This window comes from Callospermophilus lateralis, chromosome X, assembly GCF_048772815.1.
Source record: "Callospermophilus lateralis isolate mCalLat2 chromosome X, mCalLat2.hap1, whole genome shotgun sequence".
In the NCBI taxonomy this organism is placed as follows: domain Eukaryota; kingdom Metazoa; phylum Chordata; class Mammalia; order Rodentia; family Sciuridae; genus Callospermophilus; species Callospermophilus lateralis.
Window position 1 is genome coordinate 2,678,471 of NC_135325.1, and position 21,360 is coordinate 2,699,830.

Below are 21,360 nucleotides of genomic sequence, written 5' to 3' on the forward strand. Positions count from 1 at the left end.
TCACATGTGTGGATCAGTTTCTAGAGGCCTAGTGAAGCTGTGCTTAATATAATTACTAAAATCTTAAAGTTCAATATTAATGGCTACTTTTCTTGTTCAAAGTTTTAAAGTAACATTACTACTTCTAGAATTATTATTCTACAGTGTCTAATCATAGTTTGTGTATTATCAAAACTATAATACTGTTTTGTATTATCAAAAACTCTCAGATTGAGGGCTTGGATTGTAGTTCAGTGGTAGAGTGCTTGCCTAGCACCTGTGAAGCACTGGGTTCGATCTTCACCACATGAATAAATAAATTATAGAGTTTTTTTTTAAAAAAAAAAACCTCTCATATTGAAAAACTTTAGTAGTCTTGTAAGATGATATAGAAAATTTAATGGAGTTTAAAAGCAATTGAATCTGATTTCAAGAGAACTTCATTCAAAATTTACCACATGCTTTTTTCTCTATCATTTAGTGCTTATTTATGTCCTTGGAGTTTTGCAACAATTTTTCAACAATTTGATGTATATTTAAGTCTTCTTGAAGTTAATGTTTATTCTCAACATCTATAATGGATCTTTTTTTTTTTTTTTTTTTGGTACCAGGGATTGAACTCAGGAGTGCTCAACCACTGAGCCAAATCCCCAGCCCTAATTTGTATTTTATTTAGAGACAGGGTCTCATTGAGTTGCTTAGCACCTCACTTTTGCTGAGGCTGGCTTTGAACTCATGATCCTCCTGCCTCCACCTCCCGAGCTGCTGGATTACAGGTGTGCGCCACGGTGCCTGGCCCATTATGGATCTTAAAGGTGAATTAATTTCACACTAAAATTTTATTACACTTTACAAAATGACTGTAGTGGCCCAAGTTAGCCAATGACAGATATGAAATTGCAGTTGAAATGATCCCATTTCTATTTGATAAATTACTATGATGATCAATATAATTGTATCATAAGAAAGCAAAATATAGAATAATAATAGAATGAAATTAAACTTGGGAAAATGCCTATCTTGCTCCCTCTGATGGTACATGGAGGTCAAGGACCTTTATGCTACATTTTAGAATCACAGAGAACTTTACAAAGTCCTGCTGCTGAGGGTGAACCTCAGACGTACAAAATCAGAATCTCTGAGGGTGGGTCTATACATTTGTAGCTTTTAAAATTCACAGTCATCTCCAATGTGCAGCCAAAGTTAAGAATCCCAGGAAGTTTTTGGTCTTTTTATTAAAGAACCACCTTGGTTTGATTTCAGAAAGCAAAATAAAAGTTCTGGGTATACTAATCTTACAAGCTGAAACTGTGAATAAGGGTGAGGGCAATTGATAGAGTTCATTGTCTTCCTTCCAGCATACCTTCTCCTCCTTTCATGTAATAATTCTAAAAACTGCAGAGTTGATAAGAGAGGAGGCAGTCCTATGGGAAACCTTAGATTCACAGAGGATCATGGTGTGTCTTTGAGGGGAAGAGGTTGTGATCCATGGTTGTCTTTGAAATTGGATTGGACAATATTTGTAAGGGCATTTTAGTGTTGTCTAAAAGGTTCATGGGGCAAAGGGAGTGCCTTTCAAAGGATTGTCTTTTGAGTTCAAATGAATTATTGAATGGAGTTGAAGAACTTGTTATTTTTAAACTCTTGGCTCCAATTGATGACCATTCAAGACCTGTAAAGACAGAGTAAATTTAAAAGCATACCTGTGATTCCACATAAGCATTAGCAGATACAAGCTGTGTTGTCTTTACAAATTGTTACAAATGGCTGCTAGTTGGTGCATACATATAAAATCAGTGGATTTACTGTTCTTCTGCAGAATGTCTGAGAATCTGGAAGTTCTCTCTGGTAGCCTGATCAGTGCAGAAAGGAAAGGTGGAAAATCTGCCCAGCTTTTTAATCCTGTAGATTCTAGATATGACTGTGATATCTCTACTGACAATTTAAACCAGATCACTTCAAACTAGCCCCTTAATTCCAGTGTTCCTGATTCATTAAGTACTCAGGTAGATCTAGGCTCGATTTAAGCTCTGCCACCTGAGTGACCTTGGGTAAATTAACCTCTCTGAGTCTCCCATTCCATGTCTGTGAAGTAGGGGCTTATGATACCACACACCTCATTGATTTTTAAGGATTGAATGAGAAAATGCATGACTTGCACTTTCCCCAATGTTTGCCTCATGATAAAGCCCTCCACTATACTCCCTACCATATTCCTGGGATGCAAATGGCATAATTTTTCATATTTTATGTATGTGAAATCAGGATCCATCTCTTCCATAATGGATATATTTAATGTCACATTTTCTTTTGTCTTCCTAAGCTGTTTGTGAATCCATAAAATTTGGAATTGATAAAATAAATTATGTACTATTAATTTTGAATTTCACGTAGCATGATAAAATCCTGTCTGCATCACCATCAGTAGGACCATCTCTAGAGACAAGTATACCTAGGGAGATGGTCTGAGGAAAATAATACCCTGGCAAAGAGAAATCCAGCTAATCCTGAAGGAAGCCTTTGAAGGAAGAAGGAAGGAATCATTTTTGCAAAATGGCTGCTGCCTGCAACCTACAAAGGGCTATGACAAGATTTTTTTAAAATGGCACAGTCCAGGGGGGTAGCACTAGGTCCCTCCTACCATTCACTGTGGATTGTGTAAGATTTATTTCAGTCTCACCTGGGGGTGCTGCTTCTTTTGTGTCCACACACCTAGTCTCTGCCCCACCTAAGGCCCTCCTCAGGGTGGGTTCTCCCTCAGCTTACTTTGACCCTCAGGGGCAAGTCCTCAGATAAGGGACACTTTCTGAACTGCTATTCAAACTGCTCTGATGTCTTTAAAATGTATGATAAGTGTCCTATGGGGTCCAATTTGAAATGCAATATTTGGGTTAGGACTGACAGTGGTTGTTATCCTTGTGTTACTTGGTTCCTTCAGAACCTGAAGGAGAGAATTGGTGGGTTATAGACCATGGACCCAACCAAAGACAGATGATGTACAGGAAACAGGAAAAAAAAAACACCGCGAAACCACTTCCTCAGTAGCAACAACTCTATTTGTCAGAGAAGAGAAGTTAGCAGGTTATTTTTTTTTTCGTGATTCATACTCTTTAAAAAAAAAAAAGAAATGGGTTCTGTTTTGAAATATGTGAATCACACAGGCCTAGTCATCCTCTCTAGGGAGTACCGTGCAGTGTGTTCATGGATATGGGCAGTATACAAGGCTTTTCTGGTAGGTTTAATTTGTCCACCAGTATGTTCCATCAAACAATCTTATTTTCTTAAACATTTTATGGGGGTACTGATGATTGAACACAGGGGTGCTTTATCATTGAATCACATACCCAGAATTTTCTCATTTTTATTTATTTACTAAGTTGCTGAGGCTTGCCTTGAGCTTTGCAGTGCTACTGCCTCAGCCTCAGAAGCTGCTGGAAATACAGTGCCACAATGCCCAGCCAGATCAGGTTTTGCTGCCAAATAAATTATGGGGGGAAAGATTTTGTGGTGCTCAGACCTTTAAAGATTTCATGATTGCAGAGAGGAGATTGAAAATCTGTTAAAAATAGTATTAAGAAAATAAGCCAAGTTGGGTACAGTGGCACATGCTTGTAATCCCAGCAGATTGGGAGGTTGAGACAGGAAGATCACAAGTTCAAAGCCAGTCTCAGCAACAGTGAGACATTAAGCAACTCAGTGAGACCCTGTCTCTAAATAAAATATGAAACAGGGCTAAGGATTAAGGATGTGGCTCAGTGGTTGAGTGCCCCTGAGTTCAATCCCCAGTACCAAAAAAAAAAAAAAGGAAAAGAAAAAGAAAAAAAAGAAATAATAAACCACCCTCCTGGGGTCAGAAGGCCTACTTCCACCAACTGCTTCTCTTCTGATTGTTTTCTTTTTGCCTCTTTCCATCTCTGTTTTTCATGCTCGTGCCTGGTGCCGCCCATTTCATAGCAGTGGTGGTCCAATAAAGTGTTGATTAAAGCTCCAGTTGTAAGAATAGGGCCTCCCACCTGATGAGGCTTACCATGGATAAGGGTTGTGAGTCCACTTGTTGATCAGGCTGTGCCTAATGTAATCTGGAGACATCTGCTACCATGTAGGGCCAGGACTAGAGGAAGTGAGCAAAGCACTCATTTTAGGTGCAAAATTTAAGGGAGAGACAAGTGAGCCAAAAAGCTGAGTAATGGAACTGAAACAACATTTGTTTCTGAAAAACTTTTAAATGTGTCTTACATTTTTATGAAATACATGTGAACAAGTAATTTTACATTTCAAAAAAAGATTAATGATATTTTAATGCTATATTTTTTAAAAATCGCAGAATGCATACTTATTTTTGTAAACAGATTTTTTATTGGAACAAGAGCCAGACAGAGGGAAAGCAATCGAAGCAGTGTCTTGCAAGTACAGGGTCAGGTCCTCTCTTTTTTAAAAATATGTATCTTTTGTTCATTATAGATTTTCATTATTTTAAAGACTATTCATCTTTTTTTTAATATTTATTTATTTTTTAGTTTTCGGCGGACACAACATCTTTGTTTGTATGTGGTGCTGAGGATCGAACCCGGGCCGCACTCATGCCAGGCGAGCGCGCTACCGCTTGAGCCACATCCCCAGCCCAAGACTATTCATCTTGATCTTCAAGTTTTTCAATGTTCCCCTATGTTTTGCCTCACCCTGACCCTGCTACTATGATTTTCTGTTGTCCCAAAGCGAGATCCTCTGATCTTCTGTCTCGGATGCTGGAGTGGAATGTTCAGATGACAACAGATATCAGAGTTCCCAGAGCTGAGCCAGGGCTACTGGGCTCCATACACAGACTATGACATCATTCAGCCCCAGCTGGCATGTCACCTCCAAGGTGCCTGCTGCCTCCAGGTCTTGCATCTTCCCAAGGTTCTGTGGGGTAAATTGACTTTTCTCAGCTTGGCCCAAAGACTTTAGCCTTCTCTGGTCTGCTCTGTCACCTACTACTCATCTGTCTCCTTTCCATTTTCCTAACCTTCTTACATATTTAAACACTGCTGGTGTCTCCTTTCAGCTTTCTTTGCTTTGTAGGTTCTATTCCTTTACTTTTGGTTTAATGGGAGCATTCAGCTACCATATTCAACCAATGGAAGCTGGCTGGAAGCCTCTCTCTCTCTCTCTCTTTCTCTCTTTGCATAGTTGCAGTTTTTTTCTCTATTGTCTTTGCATAGTTTCCATTTCACTTTTCCCAGGCTGGGTGGTTTTTATTTATTAGTTATACCACAGGGACAGCAAATTTTGAGGCTAGGGGTGTAGCTCAGTGGTAGAACACCAATCTAACATGTATGAGGCTCTGTGTTCCATCCCCAGCACTGGAGGGGGGTGGGGGAGAGTGAATTCTCACTTCATCTGGGATCAAATTCCCACTTATATCCTTTTGGACCTGAGACTTTTGATAGTCGGAGGTATAGGTGTGGCCAAAAAGAAGAACTTGGCTGAGGAAATACAGCTCTTGCTGGCTCTTTGGGCTCTGCTCTCTCTAGGATCCACATGGATGTTATGAGCTGAGGTTCACTTTACTGGGCATTGTTACATGGTGCTCCCCTGGATTTCATCTGTGCACCTAGGAAAATGAGCACTACCAACTCCATGGTCCTGAATGGAATGGAATGTGAAGGCTTGAACAAGCCGTGATTTCTCCTTAACTTCTTCTTCTTTTTTTTTTTTAGTACTGGAGTTTGAACACAGGGTGGTTAACTACTGAGCCACATCCCCAAACTCTTTTTATCTTTATTTTTTTGAAACAGGGTCCCGCTAAGTTGCTGAAGCTGGCCTTGAACTCAAGATCTTCCTGCCTCATCCTCTGTAGTGGCTGGGATTACAGGTGTGTGCCATCAAACCCAGCTCTCCTCAACTTCTTGGCTAGCTACCTGCTCACTATTTTCCACTGTTGCCACTCAGGTACTTGTCCAATTCATGTTATTGGTGTTTGTCAACTAATGTTCTTACCTCAGTCTTCTTTTTTTGGAAGAGTGACACTAGAAACCTCAAGCTATTCACTCAGAAATCTCTTGTGGAGTGTTCTATTGATTTCCATGGCCCATAATTTAAGTTACTTCCAACTCTCTGGGAGGTTATTTTCATCCTGAAAACTTTGCATGAATCTCAAAAGGCTCCTTTCTTGGTCTCTAGCAGCCCCTAGAGGTTTTTCTCCTCAATTGCTCTGATTTGCATCAGAGAATTATATTTGAAATTAAATATGGAGACCTTACTTAGAGGCTAGGGAGGCCACACAGAATTGCCCTGCCCTCTGGACTCCCTGAAGTATTCACCTAAAGATGTCTCACCTACCAGTGGTACTATTTATATCAGACAAAGGGAAGGGTCAGGAATCTGTCCTTACCCTGTCATGTTCCCCATAGAACTCTTTAAAAACTAATGTTTTATTAATTTATAGACAAAAGTTGTAATAAGGATCTGAAAAACACTAACTCAGTCTGATGACAAAGGTCCACATCAACAGGGAAAGCCAGGTTGATAGCATGTATTCTTGAGACAGGAGAGCACTTCACCAGTATGATCTTCCTCCCCTAAACCCATGACCCCAGTCTGATTTTTGACAAAAACAATAGACAAGTCCAATTGAGGGGCATTTTAATAACCATCCTCTTTCCCATCTTAATTTTTATCCATGGTACTTTCCACTATTGAACATTCTATCTTTCAACATCCATTCCAAATTGACAGGCATTTTCACTTGTTTTGTTATTTGCTGCATCTCTAGCATGAAATAGAAATGAAAAACATCCTGAAATAAAATTTACATTTAATAAGTGTTTGTTAAATTAGTGAATAAACATAGAATTGTCTTATCCCTTGTAATTGCTACATGGTACTCCACCATAGCAATATACATATTTCAAAATGTCCTGCTATATATCATAAATATATACAACTTTTAGTTGTAAATTTAAATAAATAATTTTTTACATTTGGTACTAGGGATTTAATTCAAGGTTCTTTACCACTGAGCTATGTCTCTAGTCCTTTCTTTAGTTTTTATTTTGAGACAGGGTCTCTCTAAGTTGCTGAGTTTGACCTCAAACTTGTGATTCTCCTGACTCAGCCACCTGAGTCACTGGGATTACAGATGTGCACACCACAACTGGCTAAAAACATAATTGTTTTGAATTCACTCCTCTTGTCTTAAATCCCTGGCTTCCTTTGAGTCCTTTACATTTATATGCTTGCTAAGATGAGGGTTGGAAAATGACCACTGAATGGGGCAATATGGAAATACTGAGAACCTCAGCAATATTATCTGTTAGTTCCCTGCTATGTGCCACCCCAATCCTCTTGGTCCTTCCTCTTACTCTGGACTCTGCTGTTGTAAGCAGTTCTATGCAAGCTTCAACCAACTTCCCAAACTTTAAACCTGATGTACTTTGTCTCAGCCTATGTTACAACTCCCTTGATTTCCATCCCAGGGTTGCTCTAAAGGCACTGCATAGGGAACTCACTGGGATATACTCAGGGCCTTTGCATATGCTGTTACCTTTGACTGAAACATTCTTTTGACCTCAATATTGCTGAATTTTAAAAATAACTACATGTGTCTGGAAATATCTGAGAGTTCTGCTTCATTTCAATTTTCATCTCATAAGGAGCTGGCTTTTCCTTGACTGTTTGAAGTGGGCAGTAATTATTGACCCTCAGAATAATCAACATCCACATCAAAAATCTTTTGTAACCTAGTCAGGGTATAAGGGTGTTATTGCATCAACCCTAAATTGTAGGAGAATTTCACAAGAAGGAACTTTGGGTTTAACTCATAACAAAGACAGTCTTGAGTTGGGCCTTAGTGAAAATTCTACTTTGGTAAAGTTGGTCTTACTAGGTCCAGTGAAATAAGATTTTTAGAGTACTCTTAAGCATAACCTCTGATGAAACCACATTAATCTGCTCATTGCAAATAGTTACCAAAAGTGATACTTCCAGTTCTTCTATCTCAAGAAATGCGCACAAACATTGAGGCATTCTACTGAGTGTTGCAGAAGATGCAAGAAAGCATAAAGCACCATGTCTTCCTTACAGAAGTTTCAAAATTAGCAAATAGCTGTTGATGTCACCTTTTGCATGAAAAGGGACATATGAGTAGTAGTTGTTCCATTAACTTTTTTTGAGTGCTATTTACACTTGAGGCTGTTATGGCACAAGGATTTCGAAAGAAAATCATGCAGCATGATGGCTAGTTGTGACAAACAAGCAAAAAACCTATTTGGGAATCAGAGTGGCTCAAGTCCCAGTACTACAATGTATCATCCTTCTGAAAGTTATTTAAGTCTCAGAGTTTGTTTCTTCATCTGCAGAATATGGATAATAAATGAAACCTACCTCATTGTGCTCCTGTGAACCTTAACATGGGTGAGGAAGTTTTTAGCACAAAACCTGGCACTTTGTTTTGTTATTTTTAACAGCATAAGATGTACACTTTTGGGCTGGGGATATAGCTCAGTTGGTAGAGTTCTTGCCTCACATGTGCAAGGCCCTGGGTTCAATCCCCAGCACCACACACACATACACACATGCTCCACAAAGATGTACACTTTCCAGTCCTGTGTGGAGATAAGAGAACTTGATGTGTATCATCATCAGAGAGGTATGGAAAAATAGTGGGAAATGCCAGTAAGAGATATTGTTGGCAATGATACTGGCTTGAGTATCTTAGGTGATATCACATTAGAAACTGGATCTGATCACTCCTTTGAGGCTGGAAATTTTTCATCAAGAGTTGTGTCAACAGGTTGATGCTATAAATACACAGGTGCTATGCTATAGCCTTAATATGAACCAGAGCCATAATCCAGCTGAGACTCAATATGGTAGTGGGGCATCTTGATAATTGCATCTGCAAAAACTTCTCACTGCCATAATCTCATATAACTTCGTTTTCAACTGCTTTTAGTACCCTGAAGATGAACACAGTAAAAAAGTAAAATCATTTGGAACCTCATTTAAGGCAATTTATTTAACTTTTAAGAGAAATTCTAGTTCAAACTCATACGAGTGTGAGGAAGAATTGTTAATTTCATGATGAAATGCCCAGCAAATGTTGCTATTCTAAAATTGTGTTTCTACTTTTGATTTTTCCTTTAGGAAAAGATGTCCTTCTGGTCTTTGATTCTGATCTGCCTTTTCCTGCTTATCTCTGATTCCTGTGAGTTCTTTGCTGAATCGAATTACTCCAGGAGCTATCCTTGTGATGAGAAAAGGCAAAATAACTCCATTATTGCAGAATGTGACAGCCGTCAACTGCAAGAAGTTCCTCAAACAGTGGGCAAATACGTGACAGAACTCGACCTGTCTGATAATTTCATCACACACATAACAAATGAATCGTTTCCAGAGCTTCCATATGTCACTAAAATAAATCTAAACCACAATGCCAATCAAGAGCACTATAATGAAAATCCTGATATGAATAAAAATGGCATGAATATTACAGATGGAGCATTCCTCAATCTAAAAAACCTACAGGAGCTACTGCTTGAAGACAACCAGTTAGAGAGAATACCCTCTGGTTTGCCAGAGTCTTTGAGAGAACTTAGTTTAATTCAAAACAATATAATTTCAATAACTAAGAATGACACTTTGGGACTTATGAACTTGGAAAGTCTCTATTTAGGCTGGAACTGCTATTTTGTTTGTAGTGAAACATTTTACATTGAAGATGGGACATTTGAATCCCTTACAAACTTGAAGGTGCTGTCACTGTCTTTCAACACTCTTATCCATGTGCCACCCAAACTACCCAACTCCCTTCGAAAACTTTATCTGAGTAACACCAAGATCAAAACTATCGGTCAAGAAGACTTCAAGGGATTGGTAAACTTAAGATTATTAGATTTAAGCGGGAACTGTCCAAGATGTTTCAATGCACCTTTTCCTTGTACACCTTGTGATGGAAATGCCGCGATTGAGATACATCCTCTTGCTTTTCAAAATCTGACCCAGCTTCTCTACCTAAACCTCTCTAGCACTTCCCTCCGGAAGGTTCCTTCCACCTGGTTTGACAATATGCACTACCTGAAGGTGTTGCATCTCGAATTCAACTATTTAGTGCAAGAAATGGCCTCTGGGGAATTTTTAACAAAGCTGCCCAATTTAAAAATACTCGATTTATCTTTTAACTATGTAAAGACAGAATATTCACAATATATTACTCTTTCCGAAAACTTCTCTAAACTTCAGTCTCTCAAGGCACTGCATCTAAGAGGTTATGTGTTCCAGACACTCAGAGAAGAAGATTTCCGACCTCTAATGGTTCTACCACAACTACGAACTATCAACTTGGGGATTAACTTTATTAAACAAATTGATTTTACCCTTTTCCAAAGATTCCCCAAACTGGAAATTATTTACTTGTCAGAGAACAGAATATCACCATTGGTAAGTGATATCAGGCAAACTCCTACAAATGGTTCCTCTTTGCAAAGTCATACCATTAAACGACGCTCCATGGATGCCAAGTTTGACCCACATTCAAATTTTTATCATAACACCAATTCTCTAATGAAGCCACAATGTACTGGTTATGGCAAAGCCTTGGATTTAAGTTTAAACAGTATTTTCTTTATTGGTAAAAACCAATTCAAAGGTTTCAGTGACGTTGCCTGCTTAAATCTCTCTGCCAATGGCAATGGCCAAGTATTTAATGGAACTGAATTTTTAGCTGTGCCTCAGGTCAAATACTTGGATTTGACCAACAATAGACTAGATTTTGATGATAACAATGCTCTCCGTGAACTGTCCCACCTGGAAGTTCTAGATCTCAGCTATAATGCACACTATTTCAAAATAGCAGGGGTAACACATCGTCTAGGATTTATCCAAAATTTGACACAGCTCAAAGTTTTAAACCTGAGCTACAACAGCATTTATACTTTAACAGAGGAGAAGGAACTGAAGAGCATGTCCCTGAAGGAGTTAGTTTTCACTGGAAACCGCCTTGACCTTTTGTGGAACACCAAAGACAACAGGTACTGGTCCATTTTTAAATGTCTCAAGAACCTGACACGGCTGTACCTGTCTTCTAATAACCTCCAGAGTATCCCAGATGAAGCATTCCTTAACTTGCCAAATAATCTCACTGAACTGTACATAAATAATAATCTGTTAAATTTCTTTAACTGGACACTACTCCAGAAGCTTCCATATCTCCTCTTGCTTGACTTAAGTGGAAACGAACTGTCCTCTTTAACTAACAGCCTATCTGAATCTACACCTTCTCTTCAGACACTGCTGCTGAGCCGGAACAAGATTGCCCACCTTCCCTCTGGCTTTTTTTCCGAAGCCAGCCATCTGGTGCACCTCGATTTAAGTTTCAACATGATAAAAATGATCAACAAATCCACACTTCAGACAAAGACCACTACCAATTTAGCTCTTTTGGAACTAGGCAGAAACCCTTTTGACTGTACCTGTGACATTGGAGATTTTCGAAGTTGGATAGATGAAAATCCAAATGTCACAATTCCTAGATTGATAGATGTCATTTGTGCCAGTCCTGGGGACCAGAGAGGGAAGAGTATTATGAGCCTAGAGCTGACAACATGTGTTTCAGATACCATTGCAGCCATACTCTTTTCCTTCACGTTCTTTATCACTACCATGGTTATGTTGGCTGCCCTGGCTCACCACCTGTTCTACTGGGATGTCTGGTTTATCTACCATATGTGTGTTGCAAAGATCAAAGGTTACAGGACTCTTTCCACATCCCAAACTTTCTATGATGCTTACATTTCTTATGACACCAAAGATGCCTCTGTTACTGATTGGGTAATCAATGAGCTGCGCTACCACCTTGAAGAGAGTGAAGGGAAAAATGTTCTCCTTTGTCTACAGGAGAGGGACTGGGACCCGGGGTTGGCCATCATTGATAACCTCATGCTCAGCATAAACCAGAGCAAGAAAACGATATTCATTTTAACCAAAAAATATGCCAAAAGCTGGAACTTTAAAACAGCTTTCTACTTGGCATTACAGAGGCTAATGGATGAGAACATGGATGTGATTATATTTATCCTGCTAGAGCCAGTGCTACAGCATTCTCAGTACTTGCGACTGCGACGGCGGATCTGCAAGAGCTCCATCCTCCAGTGGCCTGACAACCCCAAGGCAGAAGGCTTGTTTTGGCAAAGTCTGAAAAATGTAGTCTTAACTGAAAATGACTCACGATACAATAATCTGTATGTTGATTCCATTAGGCAATACTAACTGATGTTAAGCCATGTTTTGACACCATAATAAAAATTCAAAGCAATGACCCTTCCCGCTTAGGTATCTATTACTGTGTAACAAGTTACCACACAACCTAGAGGCTTAAAACAACCCACGTTTGTGATCTCATAGTCCCTGGAAGTCAAGAGACCAGATGCAGCCTAACTAGGTCCTTTGTCACAAGGTCTCTCAGAGGCAGCATTCCAGGAATTGGCCAGGGCCACAGACATCTCTGGGATTGGGACCCACTTTCAAGCTCACACCTATGTGGTCATTTTCAGGATTCAATTTCTTCTGGACTATTGACCAAACACTGCTCTCAGGTACCTGCCAGGTGGACCTCCCTCACAAAGCAGCTGGTTTCATCAACACCAGCAAGAGAGAGGGTGTGCTAGTGACATTAAATCATGTGTAATTAAATGACATTAAATTATGTGTGATCTATTCAGGGAAATGATACCCCAATACTTGGACCATATTCTATTTGTTAAAAGTCAACCACAGATCCCACCAGCTTCATGGGAATGACCACTGAAGTCCAGGGAAATCAGCTGAACTGGTGGGACTGTGATCACCTCAGTCTGTGGAAATCTGTCTATGACAGATCAGTGGTTGACTTAGACAATCATCAACAGTTTCCCATGGACTACCATCCAGCCTGCCATCTTGGTCATAGACTGTGAATGTCAGGAGGTATGTATCTTGTGGCCTCTTAGCAATCAGCCTACAACACCTGCTTTTTAATATATAAGAACTTATGGCACTGTTAATTAATGTTTCTGATTAGACTGATCATAAATTTTATGGCTACATGGTTATATTATGCTATGATTGAATTAGCCTTTCTTTTACAATAAATTTTAGAGATATTGGCTATAATGTTTGACTTTTAAGGTTTAGATGTCATGTAAAGGCTGAAGTGGATAGGTTTTTAGTATCTTTTATTTCTTAACCATTTTTTTTTAAAAGTATGCATCTACATTGAAAGCTTTTGGAGTATTTGTTAATTTCCCACTGCTGTAAATCTTAAGATGAATGATTAAACTTTCCTCATTTTACAAGACAAGTGTATGATATGTATATAATAGGGAAATTAAGCTATACTATAAAAGAAATTGTCACCTATGCTGGGTTTTTGAGAATTCTTTTTGGAAAAAAATATCATCAGTAGAAATCAAAGGAAAAGCAGTTTTTATATTAAGATAATTATTAATACAGAAATTAATTCTTTCTTAATTTCACACTCAGGAAATATAAAATCAGATGTCTGTTGGTACCCTTTACACAATATTCCCAAATAAAGCCATTTGGCTTCCTCACCACTTCTACTAGCCCCATAGTTCCTGCACATCAGGTCATTGCACCCTCTATCCAGTAATAATCTTGAATCAGCTTATGAAATCTACTTGAGAATAACTGGACCTTGACTAAGCATAAGAAAATAAAGTGCCTTCAGCATGAAAAGAAGAATCACCTCCATTGCATCATTCTTTCTAAAATATAATAGCCTCTTTGTTCATCTTGCAGGATGAGTTATCTTTAAATGTGTATGTCTAAGCAATTGACCCAAACAGTATGTCACAATGTTATTTAATATGGACAAAGTAAAAATCAACACAAGTTTGCCAAAGAGAATTTAATTTTGTCATATTGAACCCTATTTTGTTGCCATGGTAAGTTTTTAGGGAGATATTTATGGCTGTGCTTGTTGTGGCCTGGGGATAAAAATTTAAAAGGAAAGATTGAGTTGAATCTGTGGTGGTGCATGACTACAATGCCAGCAACTTGGGAGACTGAGGCAGGAGGATCAAAAATTTGAGGCCAACCTCAGCAACTTAGTGAGGCCTTCCCTCAAAATAAAAATAAAAGGGACTGGCATTGTAGTTCAGTGCGAAAACACTCCTAGGTTCAACCTCCTGCATCAAAAAATAAAATAGAATAACAAAATAAAAAATAAATGAAAGGCCCAATAATTCCATTGAACAGACAAGAATGATAAGGGGGCAGTTAGAGCCATCCCTCCGCTTAGTCAGTTTGGACAACTATAATAAAATGTCAGAGACTGGGTGACTTACAAATTATAGAAATTTGTTTCTCTTAGTTCTGAAGTTTGGAAAGCCAAGATCAGAGGGCCAGCATGGTTGGGTTTGGTGAAGGTCCTCTTTTTGATTGTAGACTGCTGACTTCACCTTGTAACCTCACATGGTGCACAGAAGGTGAGAGAACACTCTGGGGTATCTAATATAACGACATTAATTTCATTCATGAGGGTTCTACCCTAGTGACATAATTACCTCCCGAGGGCCCCACCTCTGGTAACTATCACATTGAAGGTTAGGTTTTCAACTTATGAATTTAAGGGGATACAAGCTGTCAGTCTGTAACATCTCTGTTGACACCATATTAATTTGTTTTCTGCTAGAGGTTCTTTCTTATGGTCTCTAATTATTTCAGTAAAATTAAAATGTCATTTTTTTCAGTAGCATTGATAATTAAGAATCTATGTGAAGCTCATGTACTTTAGCAGTATTCTGCTAACAGAATCAAAAATTAATGAAAGTGATGCCACAATATCAATGGTCTAAGACAACTGAAGTTTATTGTGTAACAGGTCTGGAAGCTGAAAGTCTAAAATCAAGATGTCCACAGGGCCATGCTTCCTTTGAAATCTATAAGGAAGATCTTTCTCACCTTTTCTAGCTTCTGGTGTTTACCAACAGTCTACTACATTCTTTAGGTTGAAGATGTTTCACTCCAATCTCTGCCTCTGTTGTCACATGGGGTGTCCTCCCTCCATGTCTCTCTCCTCTTTTCCACCCTACTCCACTGTGATTTCATCTTAACTAATTACATTTGCAACCACTCTATTTCCAAATGAGGTCACATTCTGAAGTACTGGCAGTTAGAACTTCAACCTGTAATTTGGGGGTGACATAGTTTAACTCATAACAACTCCATGGCTTTTCTTTTTATAAATTACTCAGAACTCCATGGAAATTTAAAATTCCTTTTTGAATGGGAGAGTTACTTATGATTGTTGGAAGAATAAAGGCGATTTCCTTGTTGGTTATTAATAAAGTAATTTTAGTGTTATGGTCATATTTCCAATGTCATTATATTTGAACTTGAAGCCACTATAGTATCCATGATTTCCATGTTTTCATTTCTGACTGTGAGTGCTTTAAGGAAAAGAGGGAATTGGTAAAATTCCATATCTTACTGAACAATCATGTTGTGTTCTTGATAGAACAAGGCAAGGGATAGTTGTGTTTTGAATCTGAGAAGAACAATTCAGGATTTCCTGTGCCAATGACTTGAAATGAAAACCAGTCTTTACACATGTCCTTTCAGTGTGCAAAGGGCAGGGACTGGGATTTAAAATTCAACAGCTAATAGTCAGAAAAACAAAACCAAAAAAAAACTCACTTGTAATAGTAGAATGTTGCCATTGGAAAGTTTTTAATAATCTGAGCCATTTTTATTTCTTACGTGGAACACATTTCTAGAAGTGGAGAGAAAAGACTCATCTCTTATGTCCTCAGTCTTTCCCTCCTTTGATATTATATCTGGACTATTTTTGGAAGAGCTCTCTTTGGTTATCTCATGATGATGCCACCAGAAATGCAAAGATGATGAAGAATCATGTGTGTATTTTCATGAAAGCCCCAAATGCAGTTGCTCATACCTGGAGCTCATTGTTGATGCTTCCTTCTTTCCCCCACAGCCAAGTATATATCAAGCACATTTGATCTGACCTCCTAAATTCTTCTTCCTTCTATACTCCACCTCCATCTCCATCAACACCCCCTTGTCCAAGCCACATGCATCTCTCACTAGTTTCCTGGTATCTACTTTAGTCCATTCAATTTAGTTCCAGCAGCTAGAGTGATTCTTGTAAAAGGTATGGCTTTTTCTGAATTCAGTTTTAAATCTGAATAAAACCACAAGGCCCTCTGTGACTTCCATTCTCCTGCCCCTCTAGCCTCTTTTCTAAGCATCCTCACCTCTAGTCCTTAGTTTGTGCTGAGAACACACCCAACTCCCATTTCGGCACCTACTCACACTGTACTGCCCCGAGGGACCTCTTCCTCCAAACTTTACTTAGCTAATTCCTGCTTATCCTACAGGAAGAGGTTAAATGTCTTTTAGAGAAGTCAGTATATGAGCTGCAGTTGGAAGTGAGGTGGTCAGGAAGAGAAGTCAAAAGAGTTGGGAAGGGTATGAGTAAGCACACAGTCAAGAGAGACTGGAATAGAAAAGTCTCAATCAGCAAGGAAGGAACAGAAAATAAAGTACTTCACAGCTAAAGAGCCCACAAAATACCTATGACCACTCTAGAAATTATTATTTGCATGCTATATAATCAAATGAAGAGATGAAGAAGAGAAATAATAAAGATGATTGAGTGCAATATTCAAAAGAAAGTTGAAAATGTATTCCAGCATATTGATTCTTCTTCTATGAAGCATGTTTACAAAATGCATTGCATGGCTGTGGTTGTGGCTCAGTGGTAGCGCACTTGCCTGGCATGTGTGAGGCACTGGGTTCGATTCTCAGCACCATGTAAAATAAATAAAGGTCTATAGGTCTATCAACAACTAAAAAAAAAATTTAATTAAAAAATATTAAAAATGCATTTCAGCATATTGGTCCTTCTTTATGAAGAATGTTTAATTAAAATAAAATTTGCCTTAATAAACATACACACTAAAATACATTTAAATATCTTGCATACATTTTTGGTGAAATGTTGGAAATTTGTGTTTATATTCCTCCAAAAATCTTTTTCCCTATGTAGTCCCAAATAGATCTTCCTATACATTCCATTCACCAGGCACTGTGCTGGCCAGGGAGGACTCAAAGAGGAAAATTCAAGGTTCCTGAACTCCAGGAGTACAAATCATATTGAGACAATCCTGGAAAGACTATAATGGAGAGTAGTATTTGACTAGACTGGTAAGAATTTGGGGAAAAAAGACACGAATCAGAAATATGTTTTGGGACAAAAATCCACACACCTTGGAGACTGAGTGGGTTCAAGGTAACACTAAAGGTTTTATCCTAAAAGACTTAGAAGAACAATGAAGAATCAATTTTAGAAACAGACAAACCCAAGAAGAAATGGTCTTGAGCTTTGATGAGTTGACGTAGAGGTAAAGTGGTGATGAGATATTTTAGGGCAGGGCTTCTTAACTTTGACATGTTGACATTTTTAACTAGATTTTTTTTGAAGTACTGGCAACTGAACCCAGATATACTCTATTACTGAGCTACATCCTCAGTCCTTTTTAAAAATACATATGTATTTATTTATTTTGGCACTAGGGTTTGAATCCAGGGGCACTTTACTACCTGAGCCACATCCCCAGCCTTTTTTATTTTTTATTTAGACACAGTGCCTCACTAAGTTGCTGAGGGTGGCCTTGAACTTGTGATCCTCCTTCCTCAGTCTTCAAGTCACTAGGATTACAGGATTGTGCCACCACACCTGGCTCAACTAGGTTATTTTTTGTTGAGGACTGGAAGAGGGGCTGTCCTGTGCATTTTAGTCTGTTTGGCAGCTTTTCTGGCTTTGATCCACTGTATGACAGTAGCACCTCTTCTGCAGGTTGTACATTGTATACATAAGGAAAAAAAACATACTATATTCTTAAAGTCCAAGTTTATATCCAATCTCTACTGGTTATACAAAGCAGCCTATTTTACCTTCAAACTTGGGGAAAACATAGAGGAGTTATATCTCTCTCTTCTCCAAAGTGGCTAATTTGGGGGAGAAAATGAGAAGTTCACTGGTGTTTATATGCAACTCTCATCTATACTGTTCCAAATGCAGTTACTACTGGTCTGGGTCTCTGCCTCAGTAGCTGCCATTTCCACACCCAACCAGTGAAGCCCTTTAGAGACACAGATGGTAAACCCAGATGTGCTGATGCCTCTATAAGCAGCATGATAGCCTTTATAGAAGCCCCATCTGTATTGAAAACTAGGCGGTAATAAAACCAACCAGGACTAAGAAGATTCCAAATGGCAGTTTCATGCTCACAAGCAAGCCCAGGTTTTCTCATGGGCAGTAGGTATGTATAAAAATAAAAATAACACATAGAATTAACAGTCATTTACTGAGCACCAACTCTGCTTTGTATGGAATCCTTACCTAAAATCCCCACAGAGAATATTACTGTTACCATTTACAGATGATAATAGCTTCTAGGAGGATAAAGGACTTGCCCCCACTTACACAGCTTTGTGACAGAGTGAGGATTTCCTCCAATTCCTATTTGCCTCCAAACCTAAACTTGATCTTTCCTTCTATGTTTCATAGTAAAAGTTGCATTAGATAACAGGGCATAAATTACAATGCAAATGTAAGAGATGTGTAGTATAAATGTCCTCCTACCTTCCCCTCATTATAAAAACTTTTGAATGCCTCTTTATGTCCCACATCATCTTCTTTTTGAAGTGTTGATTCTCAAACTTTGGAATGCTTCACCTGGAGGACTCATGAACACAGTCTTGGTCATACCTGGCAAGTTGCATCTGTAACAGGTTGCCTGGTGTTGCTGGTTGGGGAACATACTCTGTGAAGCATTATTTTCAACATTACCAACATGCCCTGTTCAAAATCCCTGGTTTCCATCTCTGCATTTGACAGCACTTTGCTCCTGTATCATGGCACATCTGTATTCTATCTTGGTCATAATAGGTTTGTTTCCCTCTCCAACAATATTTTAAATCCCTCGAAACAGGGATTTCAGTTTACTCATGCCTGGATTCCCCAAGATTACCAAACACAGTACATCTTAGAAGTAGTTTAATAAAAGCTTGTGGAAGAGAATTCTGGAAAGTGATCTGATAAATTTGTTTGGTATATAAATAATGCACATATTAACCTTTGTCTTTTAACTGTGCAAAGACAGAGTATCCACAATATATTACTCTTTCCAAAATCTTCTTTGTACTTCAGTCTCTCAAGGCACTGCATTTAAGAAGTTATGTGTTCCAGGTACTCAGAGAAGAAGATTTCCAACCCCTAATGGCTCTTCCACAACTATGGAATATCAACTTGGGGGTTAACTTTATTTAAGCAAATTGATTTTATCCTTTTCCAATGTTTCCCCAAACTGGAAATTATTTACTTGTCAGAAAACAGAATATCACCTTTGGTAAGTGAAATATTATCTTTGTTAGGTGATATCAGGCAAAATTGCACAAATGGTACAGAGGTTTCTAAGCTTTGTTTCCTGAGGGCCATATCTTAAAGCCTTTCTAATGCTGTCCGTTTGAGCAACACACCAGGACAGTGGAGAAGACCTTTAGGCAAAGACCTGCAGATCAACTCTTAAACTGCAACAGTTAGCTTCTGCTATTTCTGTCACTCTTACTTATCTGGACAGCGTTACCTACCCTCCTAGCCTCTGATGGCCAGAAGTTTTAAATTAGGCACTAATCTGAACCTATGATTATAATTTTCTGATCACAGAATATGAAGGCTCATTTAAGATTCACAACAAAACGGTAGAAGGACAAAATAAACTGCTAGACATGTGCATATCCCTATGCTAATTACCTCATCTGATATATTTAAGGGAGCTCCTTTCTGCCTACATCATTGGTAGTAAAATATAGAGCAAGGGCATGGATCCCCCAGGCTTTAGAAACAGCAGGACCCTGGCAACTCTCACGATTCAATACCAATCACTGCCACTAGATGGCAGCAACAGACTACCTATAGCTTCACTTTGGCTTTAGGCTCAGCAGGAGCTCAGGGTGTGGAATCTTCATTGTTTTCTCTGAAATCTGGCTCCTCACCTGCACCTGCCTGTGAACTCAAATCCTCCTCTGTCAATACCACAACCATCCACCGAGGAAATGTGTGGAAACAAGAGAACTGGCAAAACGCTGAATGTACTGTAAATCAGAGACTGGACTCATCAAAAGAGCGCTGCTTGGAAATCTAACCTCACACAGTCTATCCAGAAATTTCTAGGTTGAATAAATTCAGAACTTAACTTGTAAGCTGCAGCTGCAGTGGAAGTTTTTTATTGGTTCCTGGTGATGTCACTTCTAGTGAAGCTGGGAGAACTGGTTTCCTAAGTGTGGGAATCCTTATTATCTGAAACACCTACTAGGAAACACCCTGAGGCCTTTCACCTCTGTGGGGCGAGGGCCTGTTGCCCTAACTGAATACAGTATAATGCTTTTCCCAAGTAGACTCTTTACTACAACAGAAAATCCAAGAAATAGAAGTACAAAGGAGGAGTAGGGCAAATACACTGCATTAGCGGTCTTGACCTTGGCTGCAAGGTGAGAATCACCTGAGAGCTTTAATATGCTTAACTGATGCCTTGCCCCCCACCCCTAGTGTGGATCCAGTCTGGGCAGCTGGAGTTCTGACAGGTCCCCAGGTGAGTCCCAGGTGCAGTCAAAGCTGAGAACCACTGTTAGGCATGTAATCTTTGATCCTGGGTTAATTAAATCCTCACACCTCTAACCAGTTTAAGTTCCTTATGCCTTGAGCACATTACAAATAAAACCTAAAACTTATTAAGAATCATTAGTACTGGGTTAGAAGAATAAGAACCCAGATAAAATAGAGTATAAAGCAAAGTCGATTTTTTTTCCTCTGAAATTGCCACCATTAACTCTGTTCCCAAAGGTCAATAGTGTCCGCCTGATATTTACTTTATCCGTTTCTGAATGAAGCACTTGTGTTTGGTTACCTTCAAACACTTGCAGGTTGTCTAAGAGGAAGTCATGTGGTACTTTGACTTTTGGTGACCTAGCAATTTGTTTATATCAAATGCCTTTAAACTTCTCCAATTGAAGGCAGAGAATGCCCCTTTTCAGAGCTGCCTGAGCTCTGAAGTGGAAGGCTTCAAACATAATTTAGGGCAAGTCAGCAGTGACCCCAGTGAGCTCCATTAAACGTCATGTATATAGCCAAAAAATGGTCCTTCCACATCCTTAAGCATGACAGTTACAGTTGAACATGTGGTTATGTCCCATAATTCTCTTGGACAGTTGGGCTCACCATATCTCCCAAGGATAGGAAGAGTTGGAGGAGTATTTAATAGTAGGGAGGATAGAGTGGAAAGATGACAGAAGCTTTGGGCTAGGTCAGGCTTACCACAA

At 39.0% G+C, this 21,360-nt stretch overlaps 1 protein-coding gene across 1 annotated transcript; it reads left to right on the forward strand.

Moving 5' to 3' along the window:
• Positions 1-4,835: 4,835 nt before the first annotated feature.
• Positions 4,836-13,231, forward strand: Tlr8 (toll like receptor 8). The gene is made up of 3 exons (XM_077107002.1): positions 4,836-4,888; positions 5,757-5,833; positions 9,106-13,231. The coding sequence occupies exon 3, from the start codon at positions 9,112-9,114 to the stop codon at positions 12,223-12,225; it is 3,114 nt and encodes a 1,037-aa protein (XP_076963117.1). The 5' UTR covers positions 4,836-4,888; positions 5,757-5,833; positions 9,106-9,111; the 3' UTR covers positions 12,226-13,231.
• Positions 13,232-21,360: the final 8,129 nt, after the last annotated feature.